The sequence below is a fragment of the Wasmannia auropunctata genome, unplaced genomic scaffold, assembly GCF_000956235.1.
Source record: "Wasmannia auropunctata unplaced genomic scaffold, wasmannia.A_1.0 LD335844.1, whole genome shotgun sequence".
NCBI lineage: Eukaryota > Metazoa > Arthropoda > Insecta > Hymenoptera > Formicidae > Wasmannia > Wasmannia auropunctata.
This window is the reverse complement of record NW_012027046.1, coordinates 581,087-603,587: the sequence shown is the minus strand read 5'-3', so window position 1 is coordinate 603,587 and position 22,501 is coordinate 581,087. Positions and strand designations below refer to the sequence as shown.

The 22,501-nt window shown below is 39.4% G+C and overlaps 1 protein-coding gene across 5 annotated transcripts in view; it reads right to left on the bottom strand.

The window, feature by feature from the left end:
• Positions 1-2,288: 2,288 nt before the first annotated feature.
• LOC105455758 (disabled homolog 2-interacting protein) overlaps positions 2,289-22,501 on the bottom strand; it is a 290,985-nt gene continuing 270,772 nt past the window's right edge. For all 5 annotated transcript variants that reach the window (XM_011699316.1, XM_011699317.1, XM_011699318.1 and 2 more), the window contains 9 exons: positions 20,181-20,275; positions 11,468-11,751; positions 10,709-10,995; positions 10,110-10,442; positions 9,542-9,946; positions 9,198-9,364; positions 7,363-8,997; positions 6,929-7,065; positions 2,289-5,422 (listed from right to left, as the gene is read on the bottom strand). In XM_011699316.1, the coding sequence (XP_011697618.1) occupies positions 5,158-5,422; positions 6,929-7,065; positions 7,363-8,997; positions 9,198-9,364; positions 9,542-9,946; positions 10,110-10,442; positions 10,709-10,995; positions 11,468-11,751; positions 20,181-20,275 (3,608 nt within the window). In that variant the 3' untranslated portion in view covers positions 2,289-5,157. The remainder of the gene's footprint in view (positions 5,423-6,928; positions 7,066-7,362; positions 8,998-9,197; positions 9,365-9,541; positions 9,947-10,109; positions 10,443-10,708; positions 10,996-11,467; positions 11,752-20,180; positions 20,276-22,501) is intronic.

Genomic DNA, 22,501 nt, shown 5'->3' with positions numbered 1-22,501 from the left:
AATTAGTTAGTTCTGTGCCAACTTAGCACTGAAAAAAAAAACCAGTCCAGTGTAGCTAAATGCGAAAGCGCCGGGTAGAGAGAAAAGATCCGAACGTTTCAGAGAAGATTTCCCCCGTTCGTTCATTCGCCGGGGCTACCTTGGAAATACCGCGCGTGGCGTCGTCGTTCGCGCTCGCACGCCGGAGGGCTTGCGTATTATTGATTTTTCGAGGGCGACCGTTATTGAGGCTCATCTCGATTAGATTGATTGGCTGGCAATGATCGCTCGTCGACCGCCTGTTTACACGGGCATATCGCGAGCGCTGACTGCACGGTGATAAGCATCTGAGAGGATTACCGGTTAATGCGATTAGTATACATGCTCGTGATTGAGCGTTCTTTTCCCACGAGGTCCTGTAAAAAATTGAGCCAACATAGTAGCTTGAGTTGTTGCTACTAGGAATTGAGATTTACTTATTTGAATGAGCAATTTTAATATGTACTTGATATTGTTGCTGTACACACGTGCGATATTTTGTTTAGCAAAATTTCGGCAAAAATTGACACTTAATTGCCGGTGAAAAAAAATTTATCTGAGAATTGAAAAACTAAATAAATTATGATGTAACTTTAACTAATGATTAATTTAATTTAAATTGTCATGTTAATCTTAACTTCGAGGCTTGTAACGGACTTATGGCTCCATCTTGTGTACGCCAGAAAAAAGCGAAATATTAAACCGGAATTTTAAGATAATACATTTCAATATCAATATAAATTATATACATTTTTCCAATCCTGAAATTATGCATAATCAGAATTTTTTAAATAATTAGGCGTATCACACTGAAAACTTATTTTTGAATTAGTTTTATCGCGCGAGTTGACATTGTTCTTGCATAGAAATATATTTATCATAGGATGGCAAATAAATTCTGCGATAAGAAAGATTTCATATATATTGTAATTAGATATAAAAATATGTATTTTATATTTTTTGAGATGATTGTGTATACATACTTGTATTTTTATTAAATTAATTAAAAAAATTTATAATATTCAAACTGATTAAAATAAATAAATAGAGATAACGGCAATGTAAGCCGACACAGAATGAACGTTTAAAAATATACATTATATAAATACAATAAATTACATTTCGGCTTCTGTTTGAGCCCTCTTCAGTACAATGTGCATAAACGGAAAGATTATTAAATATTTCAGTTACGTTATTAATTAGTTTCGCAGAGAATGAGGCACAATCAATTATCAGTCCAAATAAAAAACTTTATCGCTTTTTAAGTGTTGGAAAAGCGCTTAGTGAAGTCAAACAGAGATAAAATGCTGTTAAAGATACTTTGATAAAGTGACAAACCTTGAAACATGTAACATTTGAATTACAGTGAACTTGTGATTATCAAACAAATTTATTGCTGTTTGACTTGATTACTTAAGCGTTTTTCCAAACACTTAAAAAGCAATGATGTTTTTGATTTAGACAACTGATAATTGGCTGCACCTTATTCTCTGCGAAACTAATTAATGTAACTAAAATATTTAATGGCCTTTCCGTTTATGCACATTGTATTGAGGAGGGCTCAAACAGGAGCCGAAACATTTACTGTATTTATATAATATTTATTTTAAATACACTTTCATCCTGTGTCGATTTTACATTGGCTTTATTCCTATTTATTTGATTTATTTCATTTAAGTCTGAATTTGATTGAATATTGATTAAAATAATAACTGATTAAGAATATAATTAATTAAATATAAGAGGTCAATTTTGCGATCTTATTCTATTGCTATCGGCAACTACATTATAGATACCGTAAACCACAAATGTACTACATTGAATGATAATTTATATGAATCTAATTATTTAATAACATTTACAATTGGCGCAAAATGCATAAACAATATAGCAATATTTATTATAAATTATAGTATTATATCATTTATAACAGATTATAATAGATTTAATGCAAGTAGACGTAATATGTTAAATATTTTACGTATCTTTATTTTATATTATAAAGACTTTACTAAATAAAAAATTTATATAATATTAAGCAATTTTTTCGTCAAAATTCGAATTGATATATTTGCGAATTGTAATTGCAAAAAAGTTTTTGAATACTCACCTAGTTTTGTTTGTAAAAAAAATAATGTTATTGTATAGTAAATTGTAATGGAACTGCTTCGTTTTTTTTTAATACTGATTAACGTAACATCAAAATTAATCTGTTGCCGCAATTGGTAATGATTGAATGAAGCTGGATAAACCAGAAAAAAGCGAGCACGTTTATAATATGTCTAATCGTATTTATTTGTTCATGTAGTGTAATAGTCTATATGCTTAAATACAGGTGGTCTATTGCAGAAACAAATATACCAAAAACTTAATAATGTACACGCTATTTAAGTGATTCTTTAAATAGATATTTAATTGATTACATCGTCCAAGAAGAAAGGGGGGATAGCGTTAATATATTAATTTTATCAGATGTAAATATTCGACAAGTCGAAGAAAGAGTGGTTTTCTAAGGGGGCGGTTTCCCGCGAACGCAAAGGCTGTGGTTTTTCCGTGGGGTATACGGAAGAGGGGAAAGTATAAAAAGAAATGACAGGGGACGAGAGAAAGAAAGGAGGATGAGGGTAATTTCTATACAAAAGTAATTGGCGTCAGAGGCAAGAGGCCTCAAAAACGCTCGGACAGGCGTGAATAACACTATGGTACAAAGTTGACGAGATAATACTTTTTTTTTCCTTAGCGAGATTAGACTGGTTATAATCTTTTCTCACACGCTCCCTCCCACGCGCGGACTCACACTCTTTCATTCTCCCATTCACTCGCTTTCTTTCTCTCCCCCGTACACTCCCGTTCTCTCGCTCGCCTTCTCTCACTCAGTCTTTCACACGCGTTTATACGACAATGGCTGCAGTAATAATTGTTATTGTGATGTAAAACGTAACACATTAACGCTTTGCGAACGAGCGAGACCTTCGAGAAATCTAATTAATTAATAATTAATTGTCATGCGTTAGGTGCGCTACTTTTACGCGCGTGTAAAGTTACGGATAATCCGTGCACGGCTCGGTGTGCAAAAAAAAATTTGCTTCGGGCAAATATCGAGCAGAGAAAATAGTTTCCGAATTTCGTCACGTGCCGTGCATACCGTTTTTCTTTTCTCGAGCTCGAGAGTACCGTTCCCGATTGCGTCGCTTACCGTGGGCATGACGATAACTATTATCGCCTTCGTCGGGAACGGCGAAAGTACAAAAAAAAAGAAGAGAACCAAATATCTTACATAAATCTCAATACTCTCTTTACAATGCGAAATTCTTCATCTTTGGTAGACACTACTAAATAAATATCGTCGCTTAGAATAAAGGATCGTGCTGAAACCAAAGGTAGTCGCGATTTTGCTCGCGGTTCGTCGAGATAAAAAAAAAAGAAGAACAAAAGTTCGAAGACGGGCGCGAAACGTCGCTTTGGGAGTCCGCTCGCGCTTCTACGCTCGACGGACTCCCTTGTCCTTTTTTGGTCGTGGAAGCTTGTTCCGTTTCTCACTCGATACTCGATGGTCACAAAAAAATTGCGCGAGCTGTTCGGCCAAATTCATTCGTTTTGTAAAAGGAAACGTAACGCAGGCTTCGCGATCGAAAAATTCGCACGCAAAAATGAAAGTCGGCGTTTTTACGGCCGGAGAGAGTGAGTGACCGTGCACTCGTGGGAACAAACTAGAAAAATAGACGCGCCTATATATATATAAATGTGTGTATATGTAATACGAGGTCCTGCAGTACGATCCGGTGCTCGAGGATGCTCCTATGTCGTGGTGTGGCGCGGAATATCATACTCCCGGCAGATATACTATTTTTAAACTGTTGCGGTGCGTGCGGCTGTGCATAAATACGATAGTAGAAACAAGGGAAATATATACGCGCGATATTCGTCGATCGGGGCTTCTTCGTGTACCGTCCGCTGCCGCACGAAGCGATCCTTAATTGGATGATCCAATTTGGAATCGTATCTTTCGTCGCGCAAGCAATGCAAACTACTCGATGCCATCCAATCTTCAGTCGCACAGTAAATCAAAGTCAGATAAAACTCGGGATCATTCTGAATGTTTCAAGATGATTCATATAAATACAAATGAAGTAAAGCTACGCTTTTTAACGATTTTCGGCTCATACTTTACATTCGTACCAAATATTCGATTCAATAAAGTTTAATTTCTATTTATGCGCTCGCTAATTAAGTAGACACGTTCGAAATAATTCGTACTGGATCAATAAAAACGCAACCGATTCGCTTTTCGAGCTGCTGATCGAGGATCCTCAATTTGTATAAAATCAAAATTTAGTCTCGTTGCCACTTTCGTTTCGTTCGTGCCGAACGAAGCAAAGTCGCCGTCGGGAGAGACTGGCGGTCGCGAATATTTATTTCACTGGTCAACGGTATCGCGAGTCGATCGTCGTTCAAGCAATCAGGACAATTTCCGTGATCGGATCTTGAACGAGTCGCGGATTTTCTTTCTTACTCGCGTACAAATAAACCTAGCCTAACGCTATGTCACATTATATAAACTCGACGAAAGTTGTCTACTTATCTCGGTCTGCCTATTCACTAAATAGCCTCTATTTCTCGCACGCCGTTCTCTCTTGTGTCTCGCAATCTATTGTTTTCCAGCACGATGCTCCGCATCCTCGAGTTTCGCGAGTCCAGGTCGACACCGGGTCCATCTACTCGCGTTGTGCACGTTAAAAAAATTTTTTTTTCCTTCGAGCGTGATCTCGGGATCGGGAGGTAACGAGCGTCGATCGAACGACTCGTGGAGTTCATGCAACGAATCGCAACCAAGGAAGACCCATGCGCTCCTCGCGCTTCTCCGAATAAGCTTTCTCTTCTCTCGAATAACGACGTTAATTCATACAGGAATTGGATTGACCAAATGTGATTAATCCCTTTCGGAATTATTATCTCTCCTGCAATAAATCGACTACCTCGTAAAGTTGCTACAAGGTCATTATTCAGAGAAGATGAACGTCGTCATTGATAACACCGTTTACGATGCGTATTGCAGCACGAGGCTTCTTTAAAAAAAAAAATTAAAAAAACATTTTCTCCGGTCGAAGATCTCGTTTTCTCGATTCTCTCGACACGCGCTTAACACGACGAGCTTTTAAGCTCGCCGATATCGGCGATGTTCTGCAGCAGGGGCGCGGCTTCACTGTTGACCTGGGATTTGGCGTTGTAGCGTTGCTTGCTCAGCGCCGAAAGCAGGCTCGCGTTTGTCGACATGAGACGCGAATTCGCGGCACCCAGGGCAGCTATTTGCTGTTCCTGCGCGTCGATCACGCGCTGCTTGTACGACAACGCCGCCGACATCTTCTGCTGTTCACGACGTAGCTCCTCCTCCACAGAGATTAACCTGCGGGCAAAAAAAGGAACATTAAATCGGGGCTGAATGTGTGGTTGCGCGAGAAAGAGAGCAAAATGTTTGATAAAAAACAGCTACAGCTCATCGGAAGTATTCCTTAAAACGATCTTTACTCTTCGTGAGCCTATTTGAAAATGCCGAAACGATTATTTCGAATGAGATTGCGTTAGACGCGAAGAATAAAGAGCGTCGAGGAATCAAGCACGTGGAATTGAGCTCCGCCTATTAACTCTCTCGAGCTTCTCTGCCATTCAATTTGCATTCATTTTTACTTTGGAAAAGATATTCAGTTTATTGGAAAGGCCGTCTTTTGAAACCGAGAGACGTTATAGTGAAGTTGTAAAAGAACCAAGCACACCACGATGCACAATTATTGAAACATCGAGAGATAAAAATAAAGCTGTCAAGAAGCCACAGTGTTTTGGTGCGTAATTTAATATACTCTTGGAGAAGGATAACTGGATTATAAGGTCTTCCCAGAGAATATATATTTGCTCTGTATCGCATAGCGAGTATGTATATATGTATGTATAATGAAAGAGAGAAAAAAGAAATGTCCACATAGTGAAGACTTGTCCACAAGTTGGATACAACTGCATCCATTTAAGAAATATCGTACCCGGACATTTCTTTCTTTGCGACACACAGATGATTAAATTATCGAAAGTCACTGAATATCCGTGCATATGAAAGATCCAGAACGAATGTGTTGAAATGTGTGATGTCGTGTGAGCGTTAATTTCGATGAGAAATTGTTAAGAATGACGTTTCGTGATCGGTAATGTCAAAACGGCGAACACGAGTTTTCGTCCCGAGTTTGCGAATTTTCGAAAAACCAAAAGACAGAACACGAATAAGAATTAAGCCTAACATGTGAATGTAAAAATGTAAGAAAAGCTTAGAAATATAATTGACTCTTACACCAAAGGTCCAGATCAAGCCAGAGTATACCAAATGCAGCGGATAGAATGCACAGGAACACACAATCAGTTAAACATACATCGTTTTCGATAAAGTAGCCGTTTTCATATACGGGTGAGTGTTTCCCCATTAGTTCCGTTAGACATAGAAAAAGTGGTACACGCGATTAGACGACGTTCATCTCGTATCAGTATACACAAAATAGACAATAATTTTAAAGCTAGTGTCTAAAATCGCGTTATTTATTATCAATAACATTGAAATTCAATCCGAATTTATAGAACTTGTAAATTCCGTAAAACTGTATTTTTTTACGCGGCATAACGTTGAACGAAAGTTGTCAAATTCGAATGAACCATTCTAATATGACTGTAAAATTTCTTTATGGAGACTTCAATGAATCTCACGACAAGTCGAGAAATGAGGATATGGAAAATCGAGTGGCTGAACGTGGCGAGACGTCGAAGTGAAAAACGCAAAGACAGTGATAATGATCACGGTGGTATCAGGGTTCACACTCAGGCAAAGATCCGGTAACGGATTAGCGACGCTAGCGCGGAAATGAGGATGAAGTACCTGGAAATGATGCTCTTCATATTGGTGTCGGACGCGAGATCTAAATCGGCATCCTCGGTGGCGCCTAATCGCGCGCGCAATCGCAGCCGATCTACGCTATTCTGTAGCCTCTCCACCTCATATAGATCCACTTCGTACTGGAAACGAAGAAATGTGTTAGTTACAAGATAGGTAGAAAGAACGTTTGTACAGAGAAATATTCGTTAAACGACAGATTAAGAAAATTATAATTATTTATACGATCAGTATTTATCAATAGATTCACAGCAAAGTAAAGAATCTGTTATTTACAATTCAATTTATACAGATTTTGAAGAATAGAAGAGTTACTGATTTTTCCACGTTCAAGATCATTAATTTAATTTAAGAAGGTGTCGCCTTATTAATTACTCATAGTGCGTAAAATCAATTGCAATTATCTTTCATCAACTCACCTGATCGATATTTCGATGACTGCGAGACTTGCTTCTCCTGGTGGTGCAGTTCTCTTCCTCACTGGTGTCCGACAGATCCCTTGTAGAATCGAGGGAGAGTCTCCTTCGGAGCTTCGTGCAGCAAACGTCCTGCGTGAGCTCCGAGTTGTTTCTGTGAGTCTGATTGCCCTGTCGCCATTGATTCTGGCCGTTCCTCTGGTGATTTCGCACGTTGTTCTTGGGCGGTGGCGAGGGACTCAGATCGACGCCTCTTACACTGTCGACGCCACCGCCGCCGCTACCGTCTCTCTCCTCGGAACTACTGCTGCCTCGTCTGCCTGTCCTCGCGTGATTCGACTCCATATGATAAACGGGATTGGCGAATGCCAGCGGCGCCGTACTGAGAATGTGCGCGTTCGCATTGTTGCTGCTGAGATCCACCGGGCTGGAGCTCTGACTGTAAGCGGCGAAGCTCTGATAGCCCGAGGAAGCCACGTTGCTCAGTTGCGATATGGAGATCTGCGAGCCCTTCTGTGACTTGGATTCCGACACTTCGTCGTCCGCGTATCTCAATAAGTCGGACAGCTCATCAAGATTGCCGTTGGCGGACGCGTTGTTTGCCTTGGTGTTGTAATTATTGTTGGGCTGATGATTGATTGACAGCGTGAGATTCGTAGGCGGATTGACGACCACGTTGGCATTCACTGTGGTCTTCGAGACGTTGTTGTAGTTGCGCTGTTGGGTCTGATTAGCGTTCTCTTCCTTGTGACAATGGTTCCGACTGGCCGATCTCGAGACATTGTAATTGTTGTGATTGAAATTATCCTCGCGATCGTGAATATCGAGACTTTGCATGCGCGCGATATTGTGCCGATGCTGCTGCTGCTGCTGCTGCTGCTGTTGCTGCTGCGAAATAATACTGCCGTTACTCGACTGGATGCTTTGAGGCGACGTGGTGATGTTGTAATTGGAGTCCTTCAGATTGTTGTGACTCTCGGACCGCGTGGGGCTTGTCGGATGAGTCTGGCAGTGATTGACGTTCGCCAGGCTCGCGCTGGCTGTCAGTCTGTAACCCGGTCCGGATCGATTGGGACCGAGCGGCCTGTGTTGCCGCGTGATCGGTGTCGGCGAGCGTGACACGAACGCCGGCGGCTCCAATGGATAATCGTCGGAGTTGATTTGCAGCTGCAGCTTGCCGTTCGTTGGCATGTAAGCGTTTCGCGGTAAGGTCGCCGCTCTGGCGACGTTCGGACTGCGCGAACTGTTGTGACCTAGAGTGTTGGTTTGCAGCACCTCGTTGCTGTCTCTGATCGTGCCGTTTATCGTGCTATGATTGCTCAGCGTCGACGTGGCTGAGATGGAGAGATTCGTGTTGCTGTTGGCGATCGTCGGATCGTTGTAGCGGAAAATATTGTTCTGTAGATTCGGATAACGATGCGCGGTGGGTACGGGGCTCGGACCCGGTTGATCCAAAGCCACAGAAATCCTATCGAGGATCTCGGGTAATCGCGACGGTGGCATCGATGGCGAGGATGGCGCTATCGCTGCCATACTTTCTCGCAAGAGAGCGTGTAGCAGAGACAATTGCTTGCCCAGATCTATGTAGCCATCAAACTCGAGCGAGTTATTAGTTGGTGCATCCTTTGGCAGTGGACTCTGTTGAATAGAAAAATTATATATTACTTATCTTATAATTGAATATATTTGTTACAAGTGTAATTATATGTATATAGATATACAGTTTTAATTGTAACAATTTTTATGTAACGTTTTTTTTCCTTAATTCCTATTCTAATTAAAGTGATACAAATTGATCGGAAATTAAAATATGAAATAAAATATCATAAGACACTTACGCTAATTAGCTGCAAGAAATTTTTCATGGACGGAGCCTCGCGTTCGAGTACATCATTCATAAATTCCATGAAGTTTTCCTTGCCCTGGAATCTCGTAAAGTTCGCCAGTGTTTGAAGTGTCTTCGCGACCAGAGTGAGATTTCTTGCCGCTTTCTCATTCGGATATTCTAAAGTAGAAATTATTTTGTATTTATAAGGATTTTTCTTTATGCATTAAGTGTGCATTCGTGCATGTAATGTTTTCCGTATTGTAATGTAGGATGTTATTATCTATATAAGACGCGTTAATAATTAATAAGCCATACTAATTGAAAATCAATTGAGATAATTATGCTTCGACTTACCGTGTGTAATGTTGAAGAGAGACGGACTGAGAATGGCGGGGCAGAGGAATCTTAGAAAGATCGATGCGGAGATGAGATTGTCGGCGATGTCCTCGCGGCCCAGATCGGCCAGACGCTCGCGGAAAATGCGGAAGCACTCGCGTAATTCTAGCGGAAAATGAGCGTGGCTCGACAATATTCTGCTCCAGGCCAGTTCTACGGCGTTGCGAAGATTCTGCTGTTGTTTGTGCAGCGCGGCGACAGAGGCGACCTTGAGTGGATCAACTTCGCAGTCGCCGCCTTCGACTGCGCCTCTCACAACGGCTCCCAGGGTCTCCTGTAGATATCTGTCCCCGGTCAATTTCAAGTAAGCTTCCATCGCCTTTGTGGCTAAGGAATTCCCTCGAAAAGTGAGTCTCTCATCGTCTGAAATATTAACGAACAAATACAAACTGAATTGTAATTTATAAATTAATACATTGAAAATAAATAAAGAGTTATGAATTTTAAACAACAATCATGTTTGAAAAAAAGCTAGGAATTTTAATAATTTTATGCGTTAAGAAAAGATTGTATGCTAAGGACTTACCTATTCGATGAATGTCCATCATGACGAGATCAGCGAGGAATTGCGGCGCTTTTTTCTCCCGTTGCATCACCGCCACCAAGGCAGTCGCGATATCCTCCTTCGCCTTGACGCCGATGACGGGTTCCAATTTTTCGCATAGCGACGCGTAATCGGTTTTCAGATACTCCAGAAACTCTTGATACACCTGAACCGGCAATATGTCAACTGACTGGAAACGGCACTTTACTCTTAGCGCAGGCGGCTCTTTGAGTGGTCCCTTGTCACCTACTACAGGGTACCATTTCTCCGTCAAGTAGCGCGACGTCACATTGTGCACTGGTATACTGACAGAACCTGGAAAGGACAATCGGAATATCATTATGTGCACGTGGCAGTTGTGTCACATTATAATTAATTACAGTAATTCGCGTCGTATAATTTTGAATTCGCGTATCATTAGTACACTACATATATCATATTTTAAATTTATCGCTATATATAGTTTAAAACTTTCCTATATATAGCTATAATGTACGAATAATGTAATAAAAAAGTTTGATTATATAAAAGTCACTTGAAAATATTTAAAAAATATTATTTCTCCGTAATCGAGTGCTTACCGATTAATACATTTTTGTCTCTCTTCTTTTTTCTGTCCGCTTCCCTGTACAGGTTCACCTGGATGGTGTTGACAGAAGGCAAATGATGGAAATCGAAATGCTCGCCCCAGAAGCACAAGTCGGCCTTCAGCTTGGCAGTCGTACGCGCGTACAAGGTGCTGTCGAGGCAGACCTCACAAAAATATCGCTTCTTCGCGGGCACGCCCTTCGCCTCCAGTAGCCAGATCTGCAGGGAATTGTCCGTTCGGCGAGTCTGTTCCGCATCCGGCTGAACGGATTTCCTTAAGCTGCGCACACAATAAAATAGAAAGCTCGTACGCATACCTATATACGAATTACGTGGATAATTGGATCGAATGAAGATCGAGTAATGATTTAAAATTTAAATTTACTCGAGGATTGTTACACTTCTCTTTCGAAATCACTACAATATCAGATATTGTAGCGTAACCATTGAAAGTAACATATTTATGATAATGTTCTAGTTTGCATATGTATATTCCCTTGACTCTCGATCCGCTTGTAGTATTACCGAGATGAGAAACTTCAACTTTGCATAATTTAAGTCAAGTGTCGTATCTATCAAGGATTTCGTAGCTGAGAAACTGCGCGGTAAATCTAGAGCGTCGCGTACGGTACTCGGTTTCGCGATGATCAAGAACGTCGTTCTCGCATGATGTAAATAAAACGAGTGGTTTAATCCCGACGGCGCGGCGGGACGGTAAATAAAAAAGCGATGCGTAACCCGGTCCAACCGACCTGTGCAACCACTGGTCCCGTTCGTGAGCGGTTCTGCAGCTGAAATACTTGGGCCCGCCGGTGCTCGGTGTGACCTGGAAGCAATGGGGCCTGCCGAGGAGGCTCGGATGCAGCGGCGTCACCGCCGCCAGGTCCATCGAGGTCACCGCCTGACCGCACAGCAGAGACTCGTGCGATCGGCATCCCCGGAGGCCGGCGCCCCGTTGCTTCTGCCGCTCGAGCTTCGTTACGCTCTTCGTCCTCTTCAGAGGGTTCGACCGGAACGACCGCTTCGAGAAGAAGTTCTGTAAACGAGAAAAGACGATATCGGTTAAGAGTCGTGTACAGGATTCAATACGCGGCCCACAATTCGTGAGTATTTCGCTGGAAAACTGTAACTGTATGTATATAAATTATACATTTTCAATGACATAGCACGCAGTTGAAATTGTACATGAGATTATAATATAAAATTGTAATAAAAATAAATATATAAATAAAAATATAATATAAAATTATAATTTTTAATGAAATTATATGTTAATATATACAGCAAAAGAAATGTAAATTTTGATATATTTGTTTTTTAATAACTATTATATTTTGTAAATATAATAATTTTATATAAAATACGCATAAATTTCATATTATTTAGCCTAAAAAGAACTTGTAATTCTGTCTTGAGTTTTTCTTCTCTACATAAATTCATGTACATCTACATTTAAATACGACACTCGATATTTTCTTGTCTCTTATTTCGTAGATGGTTTATCACCGGAAAAAAATGCATTATTTTATTTCCGGGCTTGTGAGTTTGCTGTACTTGTTTCATACCACTAAAGAAAAATTTGGCTGGTTGCCATTAGGAAAAGGTTAACTTCCAAATGTATAATAGAAAGAACAAAAGAAAACTTTCTAGTATTGTTTGACAATACGACCAATACCGTAACAAAAAACATATGAACAGTATAAATGACATTCTTCTTGCCACTCTCTTGCTTTCGTTTAACATATTTAATAAAAATGAAAGATGTATTTAATTTAACAGAACACTATTTTTGAATATATTTTTAAACGATAAAAAATACGAAAAGTATATCTGAGAACTCTCAAACCTTAAAAGCAATCCGTGACCGCACATCGATAGTAAGTAGCACGATATGGTGAGGATCTTTTTTCTCTCCTCTCCTCTGTCACGTAATATCCGTATGTGTCAGTGTGCCTTACTTAATATAAAAAATATATATGCGATACTTTTTTGATGCAATAATTTTTAAATATCGAATTTTCTCAACAGGATGTATGTGCATGTGTATCTTATTTTATTTTAAATCGAATATTATTTTCAGTTGTGTACAAAAAAGACTTTCAGAACAGAAAGAAAAGTACATTAAAAATATTTTATTGCATCAGTCGAGCGTAAATCTACAAGACTTAAAAAAACACGCCAAACTTGTTCGAATAAGATTTGTTTTCATTGTAAAGACGTTGCCTACCATGGATTTCTATACCTTACACAGACTTTCAATAATGTTATTTCAAAGTGCCAGAAAGTTTTGCTAAGGATTTGTAAGAAAAAGAGAACAGTCTGATTCGAAGAAAACTGAACGCTCCACTGCAACGCTCCCCCACATTGTTTCGTGATTTCTTTGCAAAAAAAAAAAACGAGACCCTTGTAATCACTCGTTGCATGTTCGTCAGAATGCAAAGATTTGATCGTGAGTAAGAAGATTCGAGAAAATTCGCTGTCAAATATTACACGCGATCTTGAAGAAAACGTTTCGGAATTGTTTCCAAAATTTGAAGAAATTGTGGAAGCGACATAAAAAACGAGAGAAGCATTTTGAAGAAAAAACGACAAAAACGATTGATTTATAGACAAGAGAGATAAGAGTTTATTAATAAAGAATTCGGCACTCTCTGAATGAACTTTGCGAATATTTGTAGAAATCTCAGTTCTTCGCGATGGCCATTCGCGATATTTACCCTCGTACTAAAATAGTTGACGATCATGCTGACAACTTTGTCGTCTTCGTTCTCCTCCATTGGCTTGACGCACATTTTTCTTCTCACCATTCGCGCGGTTTCGAGCAAATTCAGCCGTGCACGAGAAAGGCCGGGCAAATGTTTATGAGCACTTTTATTAAATTTTACAGCATTTTTTTACATCGCGAAATGAGGCGGCGCGTCATATAAATTATTCCAGGATATTAAAAGTATTTCATCGCGAAACATATTTCACATAATCTGCCATTTGATAGTCGATAATCCTAAAATCTGAAGATTGTTTATTAAATTAAACGATATTAGTATAGTATTTTTATTATCTATTGGCTTATATTTATATTGCAGTATTATCGTAACAGTTAACATTATGTATCTTTTTTTTGCTCAATTATATTAATATATTATTGCCTATTACTACCTAAATATTATCTTACTTCCGCAATACTTTTCCAGAACAGAAGCGCAGATTTACTACGGCTTAAAAACGACCGTAAAATATAACTGCTCATGTTCGACGTGCTAACGTTGCGAGACTTATTTTTGGATGGCTGTAAACTTACTTGGAACAGATTGTCCTCCAAATGCATTTATTTTCAGTAATTTTCACAATTTTGGACACAATGATCTCAAAGAATTCCTTTACGCAAGCAGCGTGCCAAAGAACAACTAATTACGATTCGCTGGTCACTCGAAATCAGGCGCGTTGCTGCCTCGTGCAATGTTTTTTCACTTTATGCGCTGTCCGTTATCAGGTCAAAAATGACCGTCGGAGCGGTATTATCATCACGGTAAAGTACCGCGTTATCGTGCACGTGCACGTGTGTATGTATGTGAGATAAGGCTGGCCCAATGTCAGGATGCAATTTAATCGCGCGCGATCACACGTCACGGATTTTAGTTCCGCTGGAAGAAAATCCTGGTGGAAATTCTCAAGTACTCCCTTTTTTGGGATTTTATTCTTCGTATATAAAATATCCGTTCGGCAAGTTTTAACTATGAAATGTCTTCTGGCCAGCGCGCACAAATTTCATTATGACGCATTCCTCACAATTTAACATTCTTCAATGAGTTATTCACTGGATTCTCCGAGGATCTCTCTCTCGCGGGCAACTGGAACTGTGCGATGAATCATCCGCTTGTAAAAAAATTCTCGAGATCATGACAACAAATACTTTCATGTATCCAATTAATTTTTTTCTTGTCTACGAAATATTCCACATTCTCTGTGTCTTCAGTGTCTCGCTGGCAGTGCAGAATCCACAGATGTTACTCTCGTGAGCACGAGACAGCACTGTGAGAAAGGATTTTCATTTCGGACAATGCGAGTTTTATGTTTCACACAATAGCGTTACTGCATTCCGGAGACATTCTTCAGGCAGCTGTTAACTGACAAATGAATGAACAGTACGAGCCAAGTTCCTTCGGTCCCGTGCTCAGGTGCACTCCTGCAGCTTTAAAAGCGGCATCTTTAACGTATATATCTGAGGCGCTGTACACACCTTTCGATTTTCGATCCTATCGAAACCCGGCAAAACCCGGTAACCGATTCCGACTGGTGCAACCATTTAAATCGAAAGGCCCTTTAAATGGTTGCAAGCGACCGTACGGTTCTTCGCGCGCGACGATCGTCTGAATACTTCCGCGACTCACCGTGCTCGGTCGGGCACTTCTTGCCCGTGATGCATCGTATTGGATTTCATGGACTTAGCTGACGAACAGCGTCTTGCATTAGCGAGGATAATGACCGATCGGTGCATTACGTGAGTGCATTTTGTCTCTTTCGCCACGGCGTGATGACAAAGTCATGGAATGCGCTTGTGTCGGCTATGAATGAACGGACTTTCGTTATTCGCGCGTGAGAATGTAGCATACTTTTTTCTTTTTAAATTAAGAATGACATATTTAGTCGAAACAAGGATGTGCCAATTGATTTTTTACATCGCTTTGTATCGATCAAAACAGATATTAAAAATATACCTATTATAAAAGATATATTTTAATTCTGTATTCTTATCACATATATATAATTTCTTTAAAAAGTTTTTACTGGTATTGAGATCAATAATTATTTAGATTGTTTTAATTTGCAAAATTAGGTATATACTTTTTACATTAAATTTTAATTATAGTTGTAATTATTTTTAAAAATTGTAGTTTATAATTCAAATAACACTGCAAAAAATTATTAATTTTTTAAATTATTCTAACAATTTTTTTGTACAGTTTTTTTAAGTCACCATATTATTATTATTTTCTCAAATTTTTTATAAATCTGAGATTTTAAAGATTGTTGTCGAGATTTCGAGAAACGAGAAACGAGTTTTACAAAAAGCTTAATGAGAATTGACATGAGAATATCCTATAGATTCCTATAGTTTTCTATAGATTTCGAGTTAAGTTTTTATCAACTTATTACGTGTTTGTGTGTTCAATCGAAAGGCGACAGAAACATCTTAATGGTAATAATTAATATGAATAATTTGTCACAAAAATATTTATCGAAAATGCGATAATTTCATACAAAATTTCTTTTCAAGTTTACAAGAAACAAATATTTTATACGAAAGATAGGGATCAGTAATAACTTTTCGAAGAAAACCTTTTAAATTCTCTGGTACTTCTGTTACAATTAATTTTTTGTAATAACTCGGCACAAAATCACAGTTGAATAAATTTTTAGATTGAAAGACTTTCGTCTTCCTACAATTTTTTTGACACCAGTTGCACAGGTAATTACATACATCAGCTTTTCATATGTCAACAAAAACACTCCAAACAAAATTCAAATAATTCTTTTTTAAATGACACGAAAATTATTTAAGTCCAATTGCATTATGCGAAATGATAGATTTGTCAGTTCACAGACCGATATAATTTTTTCGATTAATCTCTATTAATAAATATTGTTTATGTGAAAACAGTGAGACGATTATAACGTTTCTATCCACCACCGTTTGACAAGATATCATCCTTCGAACGCGAATGTGCCGATTTCGTGCGCCGCGAGATTTCGAAGAAGCTGTGCGCGCGATTTCGCGGCGAAATCTCGACTGACGCAGATGTTAGCTCATCCGGGTAGCCGAAGTCAAGGGATCCTTGGGGCGCGCACCTTTGTGTCGCGACCGAAAACTCTGCCCCTGCATTCAGGTAAGGCAAAACGGGCTAAACCCCTCGGTTTCCCCCTCGCAGTTCTCTCTTCTACGGACGCGCTCCTCCGTTCCCGGCACCGGTAAGGACAAAAACGTCTTCGAGGGGTTCTCAAATCGGAGACTGCGACATGCAGCGTCCGCTGATTGCATCTGCGGATCGGTCTCTCGCGTGGAACGTGCCCCACGTACGTAATAAGCGGCCAAATGAAACGTCACAAATGTTTCCTTTGTTACACTTGCAACGCGCGTAAATTTACTCGTTTCCGTTATATTCTGTAAAATTCAAGTATGATATAAGCAAAGCTAAGGACAATTTAAAATAAGTATCGGAAAAGATAGATTCGTGATTCTAATTTAAAGTTTGTTTAAAATTCTATGCTCTTATCAAGTTTTTTATTTTCTTCAATTAATTCTCTAGCTGCATCAGCTCTTTTACAAATTAGAGAAAGATTTTTTTACATATATTAGAATTTTCGTCACTGACGCCTTTTAACTCTCTCGACATCTTTTTGTCTTATTCGGATATCCAGAATGGCAATCGGATTATTAAGCCGCGTACAGGGGACAACTGCTAAATAATTCCTTTCGTAAACGGTAGCCTGCGACGTTCCTCAACCGGAAACAGCAGCGTAGTTGTCACGACTTGCCCCGAAACCAGTCCGTTCGTCCTTTTGTTCCTTTAAAACCCTTCACCAACGAGCTTACGAGTCCCCTTGCGATCGAACGCTAAATGTATAAACCGCCGTCATGCACCGAGCATCGTAAAAATAGCGCGTTTTTGAAAAAAAAAAATATTTTTTTAAAAACTCAACTGATAGCTGAACGATACATGTCTATTTTTTTATTTTTCTATCAATAGTTTACGTTTAATTTTTTGATGGAATCGTTATAAAATGAAACTTAAATAGTTTATTTTTTAAAATCATTTTAACAGAGGTTACTTTATAACACACATAGAAATTGTTTTTTTAATCATAGAGACGGAATTGGATGACACATATCTTTGACTTGTAAATATTATTTGTTTTATTCATAGAAAAATTTGGCGGGAAAACGGTCGCGCGGCGACTTAATCTAGCACGTGGGAATTGAGAACACCTGCTCGTGTACGAAGTTTGTGGATCGATATTTTCTACTATTGCATGTTTTCACACTCGAGCTAAATACGATATGTCCTCAATAATATGGACAACAATTCGGATAAGTTGATATTTATAAAAAAAATTTTACAGAATAATTCTCAAAAATATTTAGAATTGTACTAAAATATTTACTCTCGCGTATATTTCATGCATATTTTCGAAATATTTACGAAGAATTTTACATTTAAAAGAAAAGTTCGATGAATCTCGGCGAAAAAATAAAATGCCTCTGAAATACGAAAGTTACAACATGTTGTTTCGCCTTCGAAAAAGAAGACATCAGCTAGTTAGCGACTCCTTCGGAAGATCCGTGAGATCGAAGATACGTGATCGGAAGATTGAAATCCTGCTTTCGTGATCGGCGAGCAGAGCATGCATGAAAAATGGAGGAGCAAGATAGGGATTTCTGGCGTCTGCTCGAAAGCAGAAGCAGCAAAAGTTTGGATGCGAGTGTTACATGCATAGATATACGGTATAGAACGCGTTGCGACAATGCGTCTTCCGTTATCGGGAGAGGGGGAGGGGAGGGATTCGCCGATCGGCACGAGAACATTTTCCCGAAGAAGGACGTTAATCTGACAATATATCCCGAAGTGTGGTTACAGAGTAAACTCAGTAAACCTTCCGTTCGATCCGTTGCCGCAAGAAAACATCGAAGCGCCGATCTGCACGAGAGAACCCGCGCGTGATTAGCGGAGATCTAATCCGCGAAGTTTAATGCACTCGCTAAGACGCTGCTGATGGGAAAAGTATTCTCGTGCGATGGCAATCTGCGACCCTTCGGGTTAAAAAGAAGCGCGATTGTGCGGCATCCGTTTGGGAGGGAAGGGTGAAGGAAGGATCAAAGGAGTTAAATATCTTATAACAGTAAAATCTGGTGATCACGACATTCACTCGATTCAATGCAAATCTGACGCTATAAAAGTTTGTAGGGTGGCCGTTTATTGCCTTATTAAGCGAACGATGTAACACTCGGCTTTGAAGCCACTGCGCTCGATATTTTCATCATGTTTCTTATAAGATATAACTTGTTTAACATCACATTATTATACTTTAATACCGATTTTACTACATTCACGTTAAACAAATAAGAACTAAAACGTCACGTGTAATTTAACGATCATCAGGTTTAAACGCTGATCGCCACTTTCACGTTAATGAAGTAGGAATTAGAACGGTGCATTTAGCGCTAAATGTGCGGTGAGCGTACAAATTGGCGTATCACCGCGAGACGTTTCGCGCGACGGGTCGCTTCCGCTCGCGCAATAACGATCAGAATGGATAACGCGCGCGGCTGGTAATCGTGCAGACTCTCCGCGATATTCACGTGGACGTTTCCCGCTGGAGAAAATCCGATTCGCCGCGCTAGGCGCGAATCTCACTCCATCATTACGTCGATTGTCAGCCCGATAATATCCGACGGTGAGAGGCAGGTAGATATATCACCGTGACGGGACCGTACGCGTGGCCCCGTCCCCCCGTTCGATTAAATTAAATTAACGTGAAATTGTCAGACGAAAGCGCCGGCGACTCCCCCTCGCGCGCGCGCGGCGGGGGCGGCGTTTAAATATAGCCGCGGATCGGTTAACGCCTGGAAAATGAGATCGCTGAACCCGCCGCGGCCGTACCGTCGTCGTCGCGGTGAGAGACGGTCTATATGCGGAGTACCCGGAGTACGCGACGGTATAACGAACTAATTACAACGTATCGTGTGTGTTCGCGCCTGTGCGAATCCACGGACACGGGCATTTCGGCGGTCGCGTCTTTTGAATATTCAACGCGTCGGGCATTAAGTTAGCCGACGAGCCGACGTAAACTATGTACGTCCTCGGCTATCCGAGGGGGGAAGCTCTTCTTCATCCCAGCTCTTTTCATCCTGAGAGAATCAATTCTCATTCATGAGCGGCCGCGATCCGTGATACATACAGAATGGCCCTTAACCCCCCAGTCTTAATTTACGAGAGGATATTGTATGTTAAAACGTATGACAAATGGAACGCAGATAAAGGTTACGCAATCGAATTCGATTTCATACGAAATTTTTTTTTTATTTAATTGATATAACTGTTTTTTTTTGTTAATATTTAGAGATACTTGATTTTAATAAAACAAGTTCTTCAGGTATAGAGAAGATTTTGTGCCAAATATGAATCTTCTATCCAAAAATTGATGACAAAAGATATTATTATAAATATTTAGCGATATGTATTATTATACGAATATTTAGTGATATTTTAAAGAGGCTAAATTGACAAATTAAGAATCAACATTTTGCTACAATATTTTTATCGCTCTTCTCAGTCATAAATATTTATAAATACAATACCAAAAATGATAATTCAAATTGACGCAAAATGTTACAAAAATAGTTTCGTCGATTATGACATTATTGAGTGACGCGGTCAACGAACTGGGCATGCAATCAAATTTACTTACAACAATCCTGTTGGGGGTGACATCCAGAGGCCGCGCACCGAGCACGGGGGTGGCGGGCGCGCTACCCCTACGACAAGCCTTCTCGTACGATGTGTCTGAAACAGAATTGAAACAACTCACGTGAGCGTGCGCTTAGACGCTTAGACTCAATAATAGTAATTGGCGTGTCGTGTTTCGAATACGCCCGCGGCCGTAATTCGGCCGTGCACGGCCGAAGTAAACTGAAACCACGTTGCGGCGATGATTACATAGTCTGCGCCACTAGTTGCTCTCGGCTGACTCTGTCATTGAGCGAGTAACGCGATATGTTCGTTCAACCGACTGAAGAGCGCTTTGCTGCACGAAGTTACCGGTTAATTTTAGACGAACAAAGACGAAACGTAAAGTCTCAAACAATGAAACTCAGAAATCAAGCTCAAAACGCGATTAAATAAATTTTATAGAGTAACAGAAGATAAAGTCTATCAATATTATCAATAAAGCGTCTTATCAACCTTTCCTTTTTATTCACTTTTCTTTGGAATCTCATTTCTCATACATTTTTGTTTTCGCTTCACTGAATCATTTGCATAATTCGAAATAGTTAAATATTCTCCTTCTTTTATTTATTTCCTATTTCTAAAAAATTCACTCTTTGCAATTAATTTTCTACATTGCACGAGTGATATGTATTTTATATTCCGAAAGAATAATTTAATCTATTTTAGAAACTAAATATAAAATTTACATTAATTTTCTCAGACATGAAGTAATTCTGAAATATTTAAAAAAATTTATTTTTAATCAGTTTATTAAATAAAATCCTTCAATTATACCTAAAATTGTATACACTATTTTAGATCGGATGTGCTAGGTTAGAGCTTACTTTGTCTACCTTATTTAAAAAATATATTAGTGAATTAGATTAACGTGTCGACAGAATTCTTCTATAAAAAAAAGTTATTAAAAACGTATAGTATTCTACTTGCACTAACCGCTTCAGATAGGTAAGTGTACCAAGAGTAAAGTGATCGCGTACTCGACGTTCACGTTGTTCGCGTTTACTCCTTTCGTCCCGACGAGAGGCACTCGGGTAACAGAAATCGGCCGAGGGAGAAGAAACCGAAAGCAGCCCCGTAATTATCGCCCTTACAAGAACCCGGGGTGCCTCCCGACTCTTGCGAGCCTTTCTCCCGAGCTTCTCTGTTTACGGTCAGCGGTTTAAACGGTTACCTTGCACAAGAGTCTCGGATTACTCGCGCTTCTATGTGAAGGCTTCAGGCTTCTAGACATGTACAGAGTGTTCTTGAATTCACGTGTTCTTAATTTTAATTAAAAATATCTTGGAAAAGATCTTATTTAAAAAGCATTTCTGATCGATTTTTCAATCTTCTGTCACATGAAACGTCGAAGCGTCAATTTCTAAATTATAAAGCGATAAAAACGAGAGCATTTTTATGTCCAGATACTTGCATATGGAGAAGGCAATTAAACAAAGCTTATTGCCCATTTAAATACAAATGGATTTTACTACAAATGAATTTATAATTTTAGAGGTATTACCATTAAAATAGTACTGTTAAAATATTAATTTAAATTGGCTTGGAATTGATGAAGTTATTTAGTCAATTTTACGTTTGGCAACTGAGACACCCTGTATGTGCATGTTCTTTTTACATTACTACGTGGGATAAGCGAGAAAATCGTCAGCGATTTTCTCTATGTGCACGCATAAAAGCACAACGTACGCTCGAATATATACTTACACGATTACATAATTTCGAGCTGAGAAATTTTCCTGAGAGATTTATGGCACAAAAGTCCAAGCTAAAATGATGCGTGCACAGTCAGCGTAATTAAAAATCAATTTAACATGTTTAAGAAACGCAAGTTTCCTGTTTGGAATTTGCGATAGTGTGGCTCGTGACGGTGTATATGTTTCACCGACAATAGAAACAGGATCTCTTGATAGGATCGTGTGAAACGAAACCAGATATGTGCTAGTTTTGATTGTCAAAATATGAAACATAATATTTGTGCAATTTATGCAGAAAAAAAATAAAAAACACGTACAAATCAAAACACCTTGTAGCATCGTATGCGTGCATGATTACCAAAATTATTATTATATGATTTTTTATCAGGTGCCCAATAAAAATTGTTTTTAAGGTAAGAAGTGGAATTATCGGGCGAGAAAGAACTTTTCTTGAAACACTCGAGACGGACTTGACAATCTCGCAAATTTTTTAGCAGTATTTTGTTGAAGTGAATCTCGGCGATAAGCGAACGAAGATTGAATATGCCGTGACTGCAGACCGTAATATACACACTGCGCGTTTGTG